The sequence below is a fragment of the Phocoena sinus genome, chromosome 12 (genome assembly GCF_008692025.1).
Source record: "Phocoena sinus isolate mPhoSin1 chromosome 12, mPhoSin1.pri, whole genome shotgun sequence".
NCBI lineage: Eukaryota > Metazoa > Chordata > Mammalia > Artiodactyla > Phocoenidae > Phocoena > Phocoena sinus.
This window is the reverse complement of record NC_045774.1, coordinates 61,227,035-61,247,167: the sequence shown is the minus strand read 5'-3', so window position 1 is coordinate 61,247,167 and position 20,133 is coordinate 61,227,035. Positions and strand designations below refer to the sequence as shown.

At 38.7% G+C, this 20,133-nt stretch overlaps 1 protein-coding gene across 2 annotated transcripts in view; it reads right to left on the bottom strand.

Moving 5' to 3' along the window:
• Positions 1 to 1,135: 1,135 nt before the first annotated feature.
• Positions 1,136 to 20,133, bottom strand: part of GPR63 (G protein-coupled receptor 63) — a 57,254-nt gene continuing 38,256 nt past the window's right edge. Inside the window, exons 1-2 of one of the 2 annotated variants that reach the window (XM_032651734.1) lie at positions 8,657 to 8,916; positions 1,136 to 6,908 (exon numbers count right to left, since the gene is read on the bottom strand). In XM_032651734.1, coding sequence (XP_032507625.1) covers positions 5,499 to 6,758 — 1,260 coding nt within the window. In that variant the 5' untranslated portion in view covers positions 6,759 to 6,908; positions 8,657 to 8,916 and the 3' untranslated portion in view covers positions 1,136 to 5,498. Of the gene's footprint in view, positions 6,909 to 8,656; positions 8,917 to 20,133 lie in introns of those variants that run through there. The other variant, XM_032651733.1, reaches the window with a different exon arrangement.

Sequence of the window (20,133 nt, the reverse complement as noted above, 5' to 3'; positions counted from 1 at the left end):
TGCCAGGGAAGTCCCAATTTTATTATACTTTACATTTGGATGTCATCACTGTGACCGTCTTTGGATGTGTCCCTTTCGCCAGGCTACAGTCCCTAGTTATTCCATCAAACACTAATCTAGGTGCTGCTGTGAAGGTATTTCACAGATGTGATTAAAGTCTACAGTCAGTCCACATTAACTAAGAGATTATCCTAGATAATCTGAGTGGGTCTGATTCAACCAGTTGAAAGGTCAAAAGCAGAACTAAAGCTTTTCTGAGGGAAAAGAAATTCCACCTGTGGACAGCAAGCTTCAGTTTGTGCCTGTGATTCCCAGCCTGTCCTGCGTGACAGCCTGTCCTCTGGCCTTTAGATCTGCCCAGCCAGCCCCACAATCATGTAAGCCAATTCTTGCAATAAATCTCTTAATAAATATCTTCTAGTTCTGCTTCCCTGGGTTAAATGCTGAGATAGCCATGAAATTTTTGTTTCTTCTTGCATTAAATCTAATTGACTGCACCTTGACATAGAAGGTAGAAACTTCTCCTAAAGGTTCTCTTTATTATGAATAAGTTGATTGGGGTTAATTATTTTCATGATAGATGTGAAAATGTTTTTAGTTCAACAGGTTCCTCTATTTTGCTATTTCTGTCTCACCTTTCCATTTCAGAAAGAACTATCAGATGTATAATAGATTCAATAACAACCTTCCTTTGTAAATCAACCTTTTATAATTTAAAAATAAATATATTTAGCTATTGCATATAAGTGAAAAAGAAGAGAAAATAAAACCCTCATGTCTAATTGGCAAAAAAGTTGAAACTCACATAAAAATAAATGATATTTCCTTAAGATTTAAAAGTAGGTTTTAGAAAGGCCTTAGATTTTAGAAAAGGAAGTGCAATAAGAAATCATTTCATCAAAATAGAAGCAAACATTGTCACTGCTTTGCCAGTGACAATCTAATTTCAAATGACTTAGCAGGAAAATTTTTATAACTCTCCTAGACAGAATGTCTTAAAACTGTCTCTTAATACTGATAGTCTTTTGCCAAGTTTCATTTCATCCTTAATTACTCTGAGAATTTCTAAAACTAGAATACACATACAGGCTTTAAAAGCTAATTTGAAAATAAAAACCCAAAGGAAGCAAGATTTGAAACTAAACCCAGATTTTAATTTAACAGAAAGTATTATTCATGACAATTTTTTCTAAGATAAATGAAGCAGTCCTTTTAAAAAAACTTCACTTTTAGAAATGTTAAACATTTATTCATTTTCTTATTGGGAGCTCTTTTCCTGGTTGTAATAAGAATATGCACAAATAATCATACATTTTGATTTTGAATATTGCAACCCAAAATTCAAAGTGGTTTTTTCATATAGGTTAGGTACTATTGTAAAATAAATTAATTTAAATTACAAAGGACTAGTACCAATATATATCTAAGAACTGTATTACCATTTACTTGTAATAACAAACATGTGCTTTGACGTTTTCATTTATTATTATAAAAATCGAGTTTTCAATGAAGACTATGGTTGTGAAAATAAATTTGAATTAAACAGTCCTTTAAACATAAACTAAAAATCATGGAAGAGTAAAATGTCAAGCAAGTGAACATTTTTCCTGTGATATATACATAAATATTGTCATGTAAACAAAAGCAAAGATCAAGATTAAGTTAAATATCCTTGTCAGCAACTGAAATACATAGAGTAAAATGGTTATTTTATGTTCTTCATGCTTCCATTGAACACAGCTGGCATAAGCACAGCAATAGGAACTGGATGAATCTTTGCATTCCCCTCATACGCTTTAGGAGGATACATACAATAAAGATACCTCTCTATGAGAAAAGAAAATATTAGAGGAATCAGACTCCTGAAAATCATGACTTTCAAATATTAAGTCACCTTTTTTGCTCTTCTGTGAAACTACATGGTTTATCAGAATTTTGCCAGTTGAAAGACGGTAAAGCTGACACTGGCGTGATCCAGCACTAACACGAGTGGCAGCAAATTAGGCACAATGATACACAGGCTTTCCTCTCAATGCGGATTATCCATGCACCAGGAGATAATGGCTTCCAACACAAAACAAACATTTTTTGGATAAAACAGACAATATTTAAGTGGATATATTTTCCACAGGACTGTTTCTTTGAAGTATGCCCCAGAGACCACTTGAATCAGCATCAGGCCAAATACTCAACAAAATAAAAGTGTGCATTTGTGGGCCCAATCTCAGACCCCCTGGGGGACCTGGGGATCTGTACTGTTAACAAGCCCCCCGGGAATACTTAGACACAAATTCATATGAAAGTTTGAATGTCATTCTTGCAGACTATTGGGGATTTCTGTTGACTCTTTCTTTGACCACAAATATTTCATTATCTCTTTCCTCTTCTTACTTATTCGCCAGAAGGTAAAACAAAACCAAAAACATTTCTGATTTTGTCAGCCAGTGGTGATAACTAGTAGTGGTATTTTTTTTCCCTCAGATAAATATAGAAGAATAGGCAACATACGATACTGCACCTAAATTTTTCAAAGGTACACCACAGTACTTTTTTTTTTAAAGCTTTCAAAATGTATACATGATAAAAACGTTCAAAATGGTTTGTAAACTGTCATCTGATCAAGACGATCCAGTGTAAAGAGAACTGCTATTCAGTGTGGTTGCTGAATTCTCACAAAGGCCCCTCACGGTTGTCTTTCACAAACACTGAGCCTCTTAGCAGGCACCCCAGAGCTCTCACCAAACGATGCACTGCCTACCAGGCAGCACTAAAGTACCTAAGGATTGCTCATAAAAATAGGACAAAGAAAACAAAAGCTCAGTTTCAGCTCCAACCACAAAAGGAGTCTCAAGACCTACTGCCAATATGTAAGATGAATACAGATCATGCTGACTTTCCTCAGAGAAAGTCTAATTTCAAATATACTTATTAATATCTGCCTGAAATCTAGTTTATATTGAAAGTGGAAAGCATGATACACTTCAATGTGCTACTAATATCTACTACAGTGTTTATGTTCTATAAGATCCCTATGGATAAAAGCAATTTTGCCTGTGAATAATATAAATTAGAAACCAAAGAGGTAGGCGAGTATCATCAGAAGATGATCTCAAAACAACATGTTGAATAACATGCTTGAATCCCAAAAGAGAAGTTAGCTGGAAAATGAGTTCCAGTACCATGACAACTGCCTCAAGAGCAGGGTTTCCCAGGTCTTTCATGGTGACATCCACCTTCCAAAGTCCTGATTCCTGATATGGTGCCATATGCTCTTCAGATATTCAATTTTAAGAAACATCTAATGAAGTAAAATGTAAAAAAAATAATACTGGAGATAAAAGAGTGAAGTTGATATCAGCTGGGCTCTTTAAAAATCCCTACTCTCGGGCTTCCCTGGTGGCGCAGTGGTTGAGAGTCCACCTGCCGATGCAGGGGACACGGGTTCGTGCCCCGGTCTGGGAAGATCCCACATGCCGCGGAGTGGCTGGGCCCGTGAGCCATGGCCGCTGAGCCCGCGCGTCCGGAGCCTGTGCTCCGCAACGGGAGAGGCCACAACAGTGAGAGGCCCACGTACCACAAAAAAAAAAAAACTCACATTAGAGTTGGACAAGACCTTGAAGATTCATCTAGTCCAACTCTCTGGTTGTACAACTGAAGAAAAGTGGCTAATTTCCCACTGGTCACAAAGCACTATAATTCTGAAAACATGCTATAAATCCAAAAAGTGTTCAAGGTTAACTTGCCTATTTATAAAGCCCATGATGTAGCCAAGAGGCTACACTTTCAGCACTTATGGCCATAGTCTGAAGCTCCATCCCTGGGGGATGTTTTATAACGTGTTCCCATGATTAGAGAGAGAAGGGCACCAAAGGCCCTGGTTGCACCTGGGGTGGGGGAGAGGCAGAACATCATCAAGAGAAAAATAATTTGAAACCCCAGACCTGCCTTAATGAAAACTTGCTCTAGGCTCAGACCAGGGCTTATCTTCACCTCTTTACAGGAGACACACCTCTGAGCACATTCACATTCTTCAATAGCCAGCTCTGCTCTGGGCAAGCACTGGGGCAACAAAGCTGTTCTGCCCAGAACACTGAGAAACACATCCGGACAACTCGTAACATCTAAACCCACAGGGCAAAGACCTATATACAGCTGTATTTAACTTCTCAGTAATTGTCACTTGTTTTGCAAACCAAAAAATTGCCTTATTTCCTTATACGCTTACTTACCTAAGATTTTTAGTTCCGCTCTAAAAAGGTAGCTATAAATGATTTTATTTTTTCTTTTCTATTTTCCAGACTTTCTGTAATGGTTTCACATTTCTTTTGGTAATACAAAAAATGAAGCTATTTTTAAAAAGAAGGTTTTAGTCTAAAAGAAAATTAAAGGATACACATAGTTCCCTCTTGACTCTGAAACGTCCAAACCTGAACCTGAACAAGGTGTCCGTGTGGTACAGTAGAAATGCAGTCTCCGGACTCGGACAGAGTTTTGGATCCCAGCTCTACCACTAAACTTGGGCAGGGTTTTAGTCTCTCTGAGACTTGCCTTCTTCATCTGCAAAAAGGAAGAAATAATACTTCCCTCACAGGATGCTGTGAGGATAAAATGATGCACAGGGCCTGGCACATGGCAGACGTCTAGTAAATGGTGCCCTTCTTCCCACTGGACTCAGAGAATCCTTGGGTAAAAGGAATCGCCACAGCCCGCACCAGCCACAGCCTCACCGCATCCCATTTAAATTCGCAAGGGTGCTCTATCTCAACTCTGCCCTACCGCTCTAAAGAATCACTACTGTGCTTAGAAAAAGTTCTTCATTTTTATGTTCCCTCCTTTAAAACTGTACATACAGACAAAACATTTTTAAAAAACTATCTTCCTAGAAATAATGCAATGTTTCCTAAAGCACAACATGTCATATATAAAAACAATTCTGAAAAACATGACTGAATTAGTTTGTACATTGTTTCTTAAAGTGCACCAAAGTAAATATTCATGACCTTTAGAATGTCACTAACCCCCTTGGGTTATTTTTTTAAATAAAACTAAGTATTTATCTACTGAGATGTATGTGGCTTTTGGCTCCAATGTGATGGCAAAAAGCAGCAGTGTCTTCCAGAAAAAAATAATTGATAAACTCGACAAAGCATCTTAGCAGCATACAGAATACCTACAATTCACTGTAACTGCAGGCTCAATAAAGCACAATCCTGATTCCTACTAGAAAAACAAAATCAATCAAAGGAACAGAAAACCATCTCCCCACCCTAAATCAAGGATTTCTCTTGAACCCTGGAGGTAACACGTGTGATCACTTCCCTATTGTGTATCCTTGGTAACAGACTTATAACTAATCACCATTCTTTCTTCACACTGCACACACACACACACACACACCCTATGAAAAACAATATAGTTTAAGTGGAGAAGCCACGAGAAAAAAATTCGAAGTCAGATAAAGAACAACCATCACCCAAAACGTCAGGCAGTTCCAGTATTCACACCACAGTCCGATGTTCCCCACACACGTAGACAGCACTGGGGCGTATCCGTCGCCTTGTGTGGCCAGGGAGCCGCGGCAAAAACTTGAGGGACTTAGGCATCATGTCCAGGCAGGCGTCATGGAATTTCTTAATCCTCCAGTAGTAAATCAGTGGGTTCAATGCAGACTTGAGGTAGCAGAGCCAGAGTAGCCAGGTGCTAATCTCAAAAAAGTTGTGTTGATAGTAAAAGTGCTTGCTGAATGTTGCCACAAGGCTGTAAGTGGTGAACGGGGCCCAACAGAAAATGAAGACAGCAAAGAGAATCAAAATGGTTGTGAAGGCACGTGTTTTAAAGCCCATGTCAATGCTCATCTGGAAGGGTCTCTGTAGACTCATGAGACCCAGTTTGCTGGCCTGGCTGAGGCATATACCTTCAGGGTAGCTATGGATCCTCAAGGCATTGTGCCGAAGGGTATTGAGTATGCCCATAAACGAATACAGTATCACCAGGAAGGGTAGGAAGAAAGAAATGAGAGAAATCAAAATCACATAAGCCTGGTAACCTGGATTGGTTGTGTACCCAAACACACACTGTGGGGCTCGGGAAGGTATCTGCAGGTCAGGGTTTCCTACTGCCAAAGGAAAAGCTACACAAAAAGAAGTTGCCCAAGAAACTGCAATGAGAACCTTAGCCCTATATGGATTCAGCTTATCCTGCCTCTGGACTATAATAAGAAACCTATCGATGCTAATGATGAGCAGGATGGCTACTCCCTCTATCACAAACAACCAGAAAAACATGGCAGATACCCTACAGAAGAATTTCCCAAAAATCCATCTGGTGGTAAGAATGGTGACCAAGGCAAAGGGCATGTTCAGAACTGCAAGCAACATGTCTGCAAAAGCCAGGCTGGCCAGGAGGATGTTAATGGCGGAGCGCATGGCAGCTTTTTGGTAAACCATGAGGCACACAACCAAGTTCCCAAGAAAAGACACAAACAGAATAAATATCATTATAGCAGAAAGGATGATCTGGAGAGGCAAGTTTAGGCTCTTTAAAACTGCTGGTGTTGGGGGCACAGCTGTACTATTCAGTGTCAAGGAACTCATCCCGGTGGGAGCCATGGTTTCAAAACTGTATCTAAGCAGCGAACCAATGTCGAGATGCTGGAATGGTGGAGGGACTGTAATATTCGTGTTGGTGTTTTCATAAACTACGAATGTTGTGTTGGATGCCCCAGTATGGGACGCAGTCAACACTGCAGAGAATACCATGGTTTCAGCAGGATGGAAGGCGCCGGCAGAGATGTAGGTGTTCTTCAAGTATTTCAACACAGAGCAGCAGTATCATGTTTCACTGATGGGCTTGGAAACACACTCTGGAAAACGCACAAAGACTTCCATCTTCCATAGGAGTCCTTTTGCCTGAAAACAAGCCCAAAACACAAAAAAATGAATGGGAATGAGTTTTGTAAATAACATTTGACTTCTTACTTTTCATCATGAAGGACCAGTTTTCTGCTTTTTTTAACCCTTTAAAAATATTTAAGTCTCTAGCCTAGTCATCACTAAAGTACTGTTGTTCTGTTGTTTCATTTTTAGTCAACTACAATGGAAATTTCATGACATTCATGTATAAAGTGAAAGTGAAAAGAATGAAAATGTATTACTGCCTTAAAGGCAAAAATTATAACTTTACAGTTAATTTTTCTTTTAAATTTCCAGGAGCAGTATAGCCTTTCCACAGTCACTATTAATACAGATTTTATTAATAATGGTTCTCCTGAGAGTATTCTTGATAGCTCTTTGGTACAGGTTCATATTCCATTTTTACATTAGCACAAAACTAGGTGGCAAAGAACCTTGAAATCAGTATCCTATTTAACACATGATAATCAGACACTTTTGCTTTAACACTTTCACAAGTAGGCACTAGGTTATTTCCAATGAAGGGTCTGAAACAGTTTCCTGGCTTTCTATTTTATTTGTGTTTCTTCCCAGAAATCCCACCACATAACTACTGGAGGAGTTGTTCAAGAAGAGAAGAAAAATTATCTGTAAAATGTCTTGGTCATATTTTTAAGACTTCCTTTCTTTTCTAAAGCTCTCTTTGCTTCTCCTATTCTCTCTTCTTTCCCATGCACCCAATTCCACCCTTTATTTTCTGATACAAATACTTCTATCTTCTCAATTTCTCCTCCCTAAGCCTTGTATGTCAGCAACTTGATAGATGTCAACCAAGAAATAAAGATGGGGATTCTAAAGAAGATGACTAGGAAAATATTCAGGCGTGAATAATGTATTCTAGAAAACATTTCATTTTCTTGCTCCAAAAAGTTTATCACCTTTCTCTTATCCTAACCCCCAACTTCTTAATTTCTGTGACCCTGGAGTTTTCTGTAAAGGACTTCCTTTATCTACTATCTTCCTAACCCACTTCTGTTATGTAGGTTCTTACTTCTTTACTGGAGAGGTAGCTTTAATCTCTTTAATTAGAAATAACTCTCTTTGGATTTCTGGGTAGATTCCTTTAATAAATCCCTAAGATTGAAGGGGGGTGGTGCACAGTAGTTTAAGACAATGCTGTAATTTTCTCATTATCTGAATTTACAATTACTCATTGATCTTAGGGGTAAATGCTAAAAGTTCATTTATTCATTTCCTATAGTATTGAGGGTAGAAGCATCCCATTTACGAGACCCAAGATCCAGCACGGTAGCCAAATCATGGGCTCTCTACTATACTCGTATCTCTCTACAATCCCCAATTTGTGGTCCAGGGCTAACCTTATGAAGAAGGAGAATATTCATCTGTTTGTTCAAAATATTAACTGTACTATTAAATATTAACTCTTACAGTTAAATATTATCTGTAACACTTTCACTGTTATAGCTTAATTTCTTTGTCTCTACTATATGTTATCCATCCTCACATGTTGACTTTGGAATGCAAAACATACCTGGTTAAGATGCCCCACTAATCCAGTGACTCCCAAACTTTATTAACCACAAAGGGCCAATGGAAAAAGGGGCAGTGGTAGCTTTACACCATAATCACCACAAGTCTCTTTATAACTACGTAAATATACATACAAATAAGAATAAAGACTGTGCTTACTACATAAATCAGCCTCAATACGATTCTATCTCTAGAGAAAAATTATACATGTGTACCTTAGGCAAATGTGTATATTAAGCCTAAGGTAACAGCGATAACTGTGCTTGACCAAGTAAACAAACATATCCATCCTGAAGGTAGCGCACACTTTAAAACACGTAGTTTTCTCGACCATGTTGAGGAACTAAAACAAAAAATGGAACAGAGCCAAAACAAAACCATAATTTAAAAGATGCTTTTTAAGGTTGTTACATGTGTATATATAGTCACAACACTTTACTGCCATTGTAAAAACTTCTAACTCAAGTCACTCAATTATTCATCCATCAAATATTTATTTCAGAGCCTACTATGAGCCAGGCACTGGAGAGACAGTGACGAACAAACAGTTCCTGGATTTCTGGTTAAACAGGACCGAACCACCACCTCAAAATTACACTGAAATGACAGTAAAGGGATTGTTAAAAATAAAATGTACAACTCAAAAGGACAAGAAGTATGAATGAAAGATACATCAATAGATAAGAGATTTTTAAAAATGTTTCAAAGCAAAAGGCAGATGGTGGTGTGGTAACTGAACAGAGTAGAACAGAGAACTTTTTGTCTTCAATACTTACACAGAAATATGCTTAGAAGAAGCTGAAACACCCTGTAGATCCCCAGAGAAGCTCTGGATTAGGAGGTACCAGTTACCACAGTAAGTGTAGGTGTGGCTGAAAACTGGGAAATTGAAAAATCTATACACAGAGCCATCAGAACCCCACTCCAGGCTCGGGGGTCTTCTCCTCCAGCAACCACATGAAAGCACGTACTCCTGTGCCAGTAGCCCAAGTCGCTGGCACAACTGAACCTGATAAGCACTAAACTTTAGCATATTGGTGCAGGGCTGAACACAGCAGGACTGGATGAATGTCTGCACATTCAGCATGAGAACCTAGCCCCCATCTCCACCCTGTTCCCAGACAGCCAGCAGCCAGGCATATGCTACCACGCAGGACTGAAGGACTCGTCTTTTCCAGTAACTTAAAAAGCCTTAGAGGAAAAAATTCTAGATACTAACATTTGATGGTGTCCCAAGAAAAATGCCAGCTTGGTGACCAGTTATCCTGGATACTGAAGCCCACCCACTATCAAGGCCAACCCCCACACACACAGAGCTTCCAATCAGTTTTTCAGTGCTCATTAAATAGAAATGGTAAATTTCCCAAATATAAAAAGAATCTATAAAAGGATTAAACAAAAGCAATGTTATAGTTAAACATTAAGGAAAAGAACTGGAATTTCTAATAACAGGGAACGTAACATACATGAAGTTAATAATGCCTTTGCCCTGCTTTCTGTACATGCTCTTCATTCACTGTGCTCCTGGCTACCAGAATAGAAATATTCTCTGGCCTTTCTTTTCTCACTGCAAAGTGTAATAACCAAAGCAGAGCTTTTGAATACTCATTGTAACTATGTTGAAAGATTCTTTCCTCTTAGGTATTCTCATCAAATACCATTGTGACCTGCAGTTTCTTTGAATTTCACAGAAGACTAAATAAAAGTTTTATACTTAAAATTTGTACTTCCACAGGAAATGGGACAGTAGCAACATAAGAACGGTAGAAAATTAGCTCAGGTCAGTAATACTTGCTTAACAGTCCTTATATTTAATCTAGGCTAGTCTTTATTTGCCATTTGTCAGAAACTCTCATTACATATTCTAAGTAAGAAAAAATTAAAATTGTATGTGAAGGTTTATATATATGTGTATATATTCATACACACACATACATATATACACACACCTCACATGTATGTACACACGTAAAACTCACGTATGGCAGAAGTGATTGAATTTATGATTCTTTCTCTTATAGCATCTACAGAAACAACACTGGGGCAATCAGATTAATGACACAAGTAAGTGTTTTATGTTTGGGGTACGCCAGAATTTCACAATTACTGGGCCTTCACAGGCTGGAATGGGCAGTGGAGGTTGTAGAATTCCCCTGGTCTTCGTCCTTTAGTCTTATCTGCAATTCCAGTGCTTTAGATATTTGTTTCAATTCTCTGAAAAAAGTATATGCTCCTAAAAGGCAGAGACTGATTTTGTAAATCTCACTGTCACCTATGACTACTATGCTTTGCACACAGCCAATGCATATATGGTAAATTATATTTATTTGCATTATGCTTTGTCAGATCAGAGAATTTCTTCTTTACTCATTTTAATATTTATTTATACATTATATGTACATAATTTTGCTTAAAAAATTATCAAGAGTTTTTCAATGACAGTCAAATCCTGTACTACCCTTCACCATTCCACTTGTTTTTAGAGGTAGTCATTTTTAATTATTTTAAAGGCTTTTATCAAAAGTACTTATTCTTTATATATCTAAATAATATGAAGAAATTGCTTTTTGACTTGATTTATCAATATTGTATATTATGTCCTGATTTCCTATTAGGATAAGGGTTTAGCTGCCATAGCACCTCCTAACTTACTTCTCATCCCCTCATACTACCAAAATCTTCATTTGAAAATTTTGAATTACCGAAGTTAGTGTTTCTATTAATGTATTTAGGCTAATAGTATATTTACTGATAAGCTAAAATAATGTTTTCTTTCTTGTATAAATTCTGGATTTCCTAGAATAAATAATTTACTTTTTATTTTCAATTTTTAAAAATAACTATCAATATTTTTTTACCTGCTCCATCTGAGAGATTTTTTTTTTTTTTTTGCGGTACACAGGCCTCTCACTGCTGTGGCCTCTCCCGCTGCGGAGCACAGGTTCCGGACGCGCAGGCCCAGCAGCCATGGCTCACAGGCCCAGCCGCTCCGCGACATGTGGGATCTTCCCGGACCGGGGCATGAACCCGTGTCCCCTGCATCAGCAGGAGGACTCTCAACCACTGTGCCACCAGGGAAGCCTCACCTGAGAGATTTTTATACCTAGAAGTATTATACTTTGGAAGGTCAGATTTATCAACTACATTTTTATCTTGGAGTCATTCTTTTGGCCTCATGTCCCTCCCTGAAGTGATACACTTCTCTCTGTTACAAAGATGCCAGCCAGAAACATCTCTTTACTACCATCTTGGAAATCCTCCTTTCTGCCTTGGGCTCTTGGCTTCCGTATTTCCTAGGTCCTTTGTCTTCCACTTCACTGCTTCCTTTTTGTTCACTTCCTTCTTTTCCAGGAACCAATTGCTTTTGAAGGAAGAACACAAGGGAGGTAAATTTTGAGTCCTGTATGTTTGAATAAGTCTTTATTTGTTCATACTAATTGTCTCGGTTTAGAATTCTCAGCTGAAAATAATTTTCTCTGAGAATTTTGAAGGTGCTGTTCTACATCAGTGGTTCTCAAAGTTGAGGGTATGTAAGAATCACCTGGAGCATCTGTTAAACTACAGACTCCTGAGCCCCACCCCCTGAGTCTCTAAGTCTGTGGTCTGGGGTGGGGCCTGGAATTTGAATTTCTGGAGGAGAGAAAAACTTAAATTGAGAACTTTAAATTCCAAGCTCAAGGATTAGATGAAGATCCAGAAAGCTTCTTCAACAACAGTGAAAGAAAACTTTTATCTTCTATTGCCCCAGAAATGGAATTTCTGAAAACTAAATCAAAGTCTAATCCTCTGGGTGGCAATGTTACAATGCAAATTGAATTCCCAACCTTACAGAGTCTCTTCTGTTAAAGTTAGGGCCCGATTGGGAAGGAGTAGTGGCCTGAAAATTGGGATGAGGATATATGGGTATTTTGATGAAGCTGAGGCTTAGGACCTTGTGCTGCAGTCTTCTTTACCAATAGTAATAGCCTTTCCTCCCTTGCCTAATGAGGTTAGCTCTCTCTTTGCCTGAAAAATCAGTAAGGGCCTCACCTAAGATAGCATCTTGCAAGGGACTTTTGCCCTTCCTAAGGACCCTGCTCCATCTACCTCTTGCTTGTAGACCTACGACCAGAATCAAGTCCCAGCAGAATCCAGTGTGAGGTATAAATTGTGACCTAGAAAGAAGTACCATTTATATCAAAAGATATGCAAGATAATTCCAATTTACATAGACAGAAACCAGGGAGTATGTATGGAAATGGATGCTGAGGGTATTGAGTCAGCTTAGAAGGAATATAATGTTAGATCAGATCAAATTTATTGATATGGGCACACTAAACCAAGATTCTGGATTCTCTGTGCTAGCTCAAATGGCTGAAAATGCCTCTAATAGTACGTTCAGTTGGTTGGCAGAAGCCTGGTCCCCAAGGTAACCTACACTACATGCAACTGAGATGCCATAACTCCTTGGTGGAGAGGGAACTATCCAAAGACTTCAGCAGATAGGAATGCTGAACTGGATTTATCATGTACAACCTGCTCACCCACTTGTAACTACATCACTTGGTAGGACCCAGAGGGCACTGCCTTCACCAAGTCTTTGAGAGATACACTGGTTGAAAGGACCAGCAGCATCCTTGAAGAGCTCTATAGTAGCTACTCTCTGAAGACCAGGAATGACAATGGGCAATGTTGTCATCAAGAAATGGGTTCCTAAATTGAATGGGGATGATAGTATCTCAGAGTGGCAGGGGCTCAGTGACAGTACTTAACAAAAGATGAGATGAGCATGATTGTCAAAATGGGCAGCGAGCAAAAGCTGAAATCAGAATAGTCTGACCTGCAGAGATCACTGGTGTTTGATCACGGTGTTTCTAAGAGAGAAATAGTTAGAAAGCTACCAAGTGCTACTTGATCTGTATAAGCAGCAAAGCTATAAAATAGAAAAATGCAACTCCTCAATCAATTCCCAAACTTGAGCCAGGACACAGACCTAGAACCTCTTGTATTCAAGAAAGCCAAGCCCCTTTGAGGAAGGACCTTGCTACACAGCTATAAATTTATACTATAAGTCTTCCAGTCTTCCCCAAAAAACCTGCAACAAATTACCAGGGTATACACTGAGGAAGGGGAAATAATCAGAATTTTGTGGGATTGTTGGATATGGCTCTGAAATGACTCTCGTTCCTGGAGACCCAAAATGGTACTGTGTTCCACCATGCGGAGTAGGGGCTTATAGAAGTCACATGATTAATGGAGTCTGTGCTCACTTCCAGCTACCACTCACCCCAGAACTCATGCCATCATTATTTTCCCAGTTCTGAAATGTGGAGTTGGTACCGACACACTCAGCAGCTGGCAGACTCCCTCACTGGTTCCCAGACGTGTGGAGTTAGAGCTGTAATGTAAGAAAGGCCAGGTGAAATTCCTAGCACTACCTCTACCTATGAAAACCGGAGACCACTTTGTTCCTGTAGAGACTGCAGAGATTAGGGTCATCATCAAGGATTTAAAGGACAAAGGTGATCATTCCTAAAACATCCACATTCGACTTGCCTATCTGGCATTAGAGAAAACAGATGGATCTTGCAGAGTGTAGATGCTGTACCAGATGTGATTTCCTTGCTAGAATAAATAAACACACTCCCTGGCGTCTGGTACACAGCTATTGACTGGGCAAATTATTATTTTTTTCTTTATATGTGCTAGCAAAGAATGCCTGAGCAGTTTGGCTCCAGCTGGCATCCTACTACACTACCTCAGGGTTCTATCAGCTCTCCAGCACACTCTCATAATCTAGTCCACAGGGACCTTGACTTCTTCTCCATTCTGTAGAATGTCATGCTTTCCATTACGTGCTGACTGAGAAGTAATCAGTAACTACTCTATACTTGGTAAAACACATGTGTGCCAAAGGTGGGGAAAGATTACTACAAAAATTTGGCCTACCATCTTTGTAAACTTTCTAGGGATCTTGTAGTAGATCAAGATATCTCTTTCTACCACTAAAAAATAGGCACAGTACTTAGTAGGCTTTTTGGATTTTGATGGCTTCATATACTTATTTGGGTATGTTATTCTAACCCACTTATTAAGTAGCTTGCAAAGCTGCCAGGTTTGAGTGGGACATTTAATAAGAGAAGGCTCAGCAACAAGTCCAGAGTGCCATGACAGCTGCTTTGCCACTTGGGCTACATGACCCAACAGCTTCACTGGTGTTTTAAGTGTCTGTGGCAGATAGGGGCTGCTACATAGTATGGCATTTGGCAGTCCTTTTATAGGTGAACAGAGACCTTTGGGATTTTGAACAAAGCTACAGAGCGTGAGCATTTCACATGAACGGGGTTATCTGACCTTCCAAAGCCATAAAACTGGGTATGCACAGAGCTCTTCAACCTTAAACAGAAGAGGTGTATATGAAATCAGGCCTGGCAAGTCCTATGAGCACAGTTAGGTTAACATAAGCAAGTGGCTTATATTCCCATAGCTCTTATTCTTGCTACACTGATCCTCTCTTCAAACGTCACCTGTGGCCTCACTAAGACGAGTTCCTTATGACCAACCAGTTAACTAAAGAAGAAAAATTCAGGCGTGATTTAGAAATGGTTCTATACAATATATTGGTGCCACCCAAGAGTGAAGAGTTGTAACACAACAGCCCCACTCAGGAGCCCTTAAGGTCACGGCAGAGGGAAAACTTCCCAGAGGGCAAAGCTTTGAATGGTATATAGTCATTACTCGGTATCCCAGGGGATTGGTTCCAGTACCCCCACGGATATCAAAATCCAAGGATGCTCAAGTCCTTTACATAAAATGGCATAGTATTTGCATATAACTCATACACATTTTCCTGTGTACTTTAAATCATCTCTAGATTACTTTTAACACCTAATACAATGTAAATGCTATGTAAATAGTTGTAAATACAATGTAAAAGCTATATAAATAGTTGGTGTGCAGCAAACTCAAGTTTTGCTTTTTGAAACATTCTGAATGTTTTTCCAAGTGTTCTTGACTGGCCATTGGTTGAATCTGCAGATGCAGAACCAGCAAATACAGAGGGCCTACTGTATCTGGTTGTTCATTTTGAAAGAGACACGTCAGAAGTACTGATCTACACTCATTCACGGACAGTAGCTAATGGTTTGGCTGGCCATATACATGCTCACCAAATAGCAACTTCACAGATAAGGAGGTAAATAATCTGGTAGAGAAGATGATGCATTCTACAGGGGTCAACCAACCTTTTTCTCTACTCTTGTTCTTCTCAAAAGGGATTATGAACAAAGTGGCCATGGAAGTCCAGATGGAAGTTGTACACGGCTCAGCAACATGGGATTTCCACTCACCAAAATGAATCTGGCTACAGCCACTTAGTACTTAATCTGACAACACTGAGGCCAAAACTTGACTTAGTGAATATGGCATCATTGTCTGGGGCACCCGCCAGCCATCTGGTGGCAGGTTGATTACATGGACTACTTCCATCATGGAACACTTTGTTCTCATTGGAATACACTCATATCCTGGATAATTTTATCAAATTAAACTGTCAATCATAAGATCAGTATGTTTTAATAGCTGTACTTCCTTTCTTTCACAGAATATCCCATATGTATACAGAGAAAAATAATCAGAAAGCTAAAAATCTCTACCTTTTCAGTTACACATTTGGAATAAAACAGTGGAAATGCAAAAAGAGAACATTTAGAATTTTGTTTTTAAGTACTTAGAAGCACATCAAGATATTCAGTCCGTACTCAAAGCAGGAATTTGTATTCTTTTTTTTTTTTTTTTTTTTTTTTTTTTATGCGTTACGCGGGCCTCTCACTGTTGTGGCCTCTCCCGTTGCGGAGGACAGGCTCCGGACGCGCAGGCTCAGCGGCCATGGCTCACGGGCCCAGCCGCTCCGCGGCACGTGGGATCCTCCCAGACCGGGGCACGAACCCGCGTCCCCTGCATCGGCAGGCGGACTCTCAACCACTGCGCCACCAGGGAAGCCCAGGAATTTGTATTCTTAAAGAGGATAACTTCTTTCCTCCTGAGTTTTTCTAGAGAGTAGAGTGTGAAAGAATGTCTTAAGCTTTTTTAATATATATAAATTAGCTTTTTAAAAATTTCATAGCAACTCTGAGATTATTACTATTATAATCCCCATTCTAAGTATGAGGAATTAAATACCAACAAACTAGATAATTCAGAAGAAATGGACAAATTCCTAGAAACATACAAGTTACCAAGACTAAATCATAAAGTAATAGAAAATCTGAACAGACCAATAATAAGCAGGGAGATTGAATCAGAAATTTAAAATCTCCCAACAAATAAAAGCCAGGACCAGATGGCTTCACTGCTGAATTCTACCAAACATTTAAAGAATTAATATCAATCCTTCTCAAACTCTTCCAAAATACTGAAGAGGAAAGAATACTTCCAAACTCATTTTATAAGGCCAGCATTACCCTGATACCAAAGCCAGACAAGGATACTACAAGAAAATAAAATTTATAAACCAATATCCCTTATAAACATAGATGCAAAAATCCTCAACAAAATACTAGCAAACAGAATTCAAGAGCACATTAAAAGTATCACATACTATGATCAAGTGGGATTGATTCCTAGGATGCAAAAATGATTCAACATATGCAAACATTAACAGAATGAAGGATAAAAATCATATGATCATTTCAATAGATGCAGAAAAAGCATCTGACAAAATTCAAGATATTTTCATGATAAAAACTCAAAATAAATTAGGTATATAAGGAATGTACCTCAACATAATAAAGGGCATATATGACAAACCCACAGCTAATATTATACTCAAAAGTGAAAAGCCTTCCTTCTAAGATCAGGAACAAGACAAGGATGTCCACTCTTACTACTTTATTCAACATAGTACTAGAAAGTCCTAGCCACATCAAATAGACTAGAAAAAATAATAATAAAAGGCATCCAAATTGGAAAGAAAGAAGTAAAATCATTGCTCTTTGCAGATGACATGATCTTAGAGAATATCCTATTAGAACTAATAAATGAACTCAGTAAAGTTTCAGGATACAAAATCAACACACAAAATCAGTTGTGTTTCCATACACTAACAACAAACTACCTGCAAGAGAAATTAAGAAAGCAATCTCATTTACAATAGCAACAACTTTAACCAAGGAGGTGAAAGATTTGTACAATAAACACCATAAGATTTTGATGAAAGAAACTGTAAGAAGACACAGATAAATGGAAAGATATCCTGAGTTCATGGATGGAAGAGTGCTATTAAAATATCCATACTACCCAAAGCTATCCACAGATTCATTGCAATCCCTATAAATGCAGACATAAAACCATTCCACACAGTGGTTGTGGGAATTAAATAAGATAGGTTGCAAGAGGATTATAAAATACAAAGTGCCATCAAAATACAACATATTATAACCATGATCTTTCTACAGCACTTCAACTATTTTATGCAATTCATATCTTTATTGTACACCTTTGTGGGAGTATAAACTTGTTCAGCTTTTTGGAGGGTAAACAGGAAGTATTTTTCAATATCAAAAATACACAATTTAAACGCTGTCTGGAATTCCACATTATAGAAGTAAAAGCAGAAACATGAAGATAAGGATATTTATTGCAGGATTATTTAAGAGTGAAAAACTAGACCCTTTCTAAATGATCATCAATAAAATAGTAGTTAAATGAATTATAGTACACACAATCTATCACAAACAATAAGCTAATCCATAATAGTGACACCAGAGAATGTTCACGAACACTGAGTGAAAAAATCAACTTGCAGAATGACATACAACATATTCCCAGTTGTGTGTGTATGTAGATGCGTGTACATGTGTGTATGTACATGTAAATGTATATGTTTAAGCAGACCAATAGACAGAAGAACATACATCAAACTAACAAAAAGGATTTCCTCTCTAGTGTGAAAATAAGGGTGCAAAATATATTTTCCTTCTTTACTTCTGGCTTTTTAAAAGTTTTTTTCACGTTAAACCAATGCTGATCTTTATTATTCTGTGGAACTTTCCTCACTGTTTCCTATATGAAACAGGACGCAAGATGCAGCCTATCTTCTTTATAACCTATCAGCCCTAACACAAAGCTGTGTACTCTAGTGATGCTTAAAATGCAATAACCATTTAGAGCACCCTTTAACCATGGAGAAGAGAAGCAAGCCATCTAGTTTGTGGATCTTCTTGACAAACTGGGCCCAGTGAAGGCCCTGGGTTCAGACTTTTCAGGGCTCCCAGCAGACACCTCCCACCTCCCCGGGTCCTAGCTCCCTGTACACACTCTAAAGGGTGACCTTGAGTCCACTGAGCCCAGGCTGCTGGGAAGGTCGAGAAATTAAAACAACTGCTGCTGTTCTAGAACTCTTCTGTCCCTTAAGGAGTGAAGTATATACATATTTGGCCTCTAGTAAAGACCAGCAGAGGACTGATAAGATAACCGAAGTGTTCTAGCAAATTCATAACTGGCACAGTAAAATAAAAACAGGTGAGAATTTGAAATATTGGCCTTACTCAGACTGTCTGCTTTTGTCTTGAGCAAAGTAAAAATCTAAAGGAAAGGAAAATGCCTAAGAGAAGAAGCACTCGTATCCTGGGTTACTGAGCATCTCTGTCCCACTCTGGGCCACAGGCAATGCTGGAGGAGGAAAGGCATCACACCACTGTCCTTCTCTGATACTCACCACACTCTGACAAAAATTTCACTTGGTCTCAAAGGATTCCTCCCTTCACCCGTATCTTTCCTCTCATTCAGCAAAGAAATAAAATTAACACTAAGAGAGGAAAGAGACCATGCATCACACATAAATCCATCTTCTTTACCTATAGTAGGCCCTTAATACTTGTCTAGAGATTCTAACTAGAAAAGGGGAACAGTAGACAAGGAACATACCAGGATGGACGCAAATATACTCAGTCTACTCTTGAGTTCTCTACGGGGAGCCAGAAATAAAGAACCAGGCATTTCACCTCAGAAGTAGCCCAAACTTCAACTTGATTTCATTTTTACAAAAGCAATCATCTTGGGCTTCCCTGGTGGCGCAGTGGTTGAGAGTTTGCCTGCCGATGCAGGGGACACGGGTTCGTGCCTCGGTCTGGGAAGATTCCCACATGCCGCGGAGCAGCTGGGCCCGTGAGCCATGGCCGCTGAGCCTGCGCGTCTAGAGCCTGTGCTCCGCAACGGGAGAGGCCACAACAGTGAGAGGCCCGTGTACCGCAAAAAAAAAAAAAAAAAAAAAAAAAAAAAAAGTTATCATCTTTATTGGGCATTCTGCTTTAAAATTTAGAAGAACAGTCTACAAATAAAGTCATATCACTATAGCAATGTCTACTTTTTTGGGTTGAATTATTATTTTTTGTTTTATCTGTAGACAGAGTAAAAGGAAGCTCTGAACAAACTAACCAGAGGAAAATATTTAACAATCAAGTAGAGTGGATGGGATAGGGGAAACCTTATTTGAAGTCATTTTTATAAAGAGAAAATCATCTTTGCATCAAAATTTCACTTATTTTCAAGGTATATCTAACTTAAAACCTATATGCAATAAAGCTAAAGGGGAAAAAATGCTATGCGCACATTTTAAGTATGAATCATAGCAATGTTTTATTTATAACACTGTTCCATTCCTAATATATTTCTAATTCCAACCAGAATACTCACCACAAAAAAAGAAGCATTT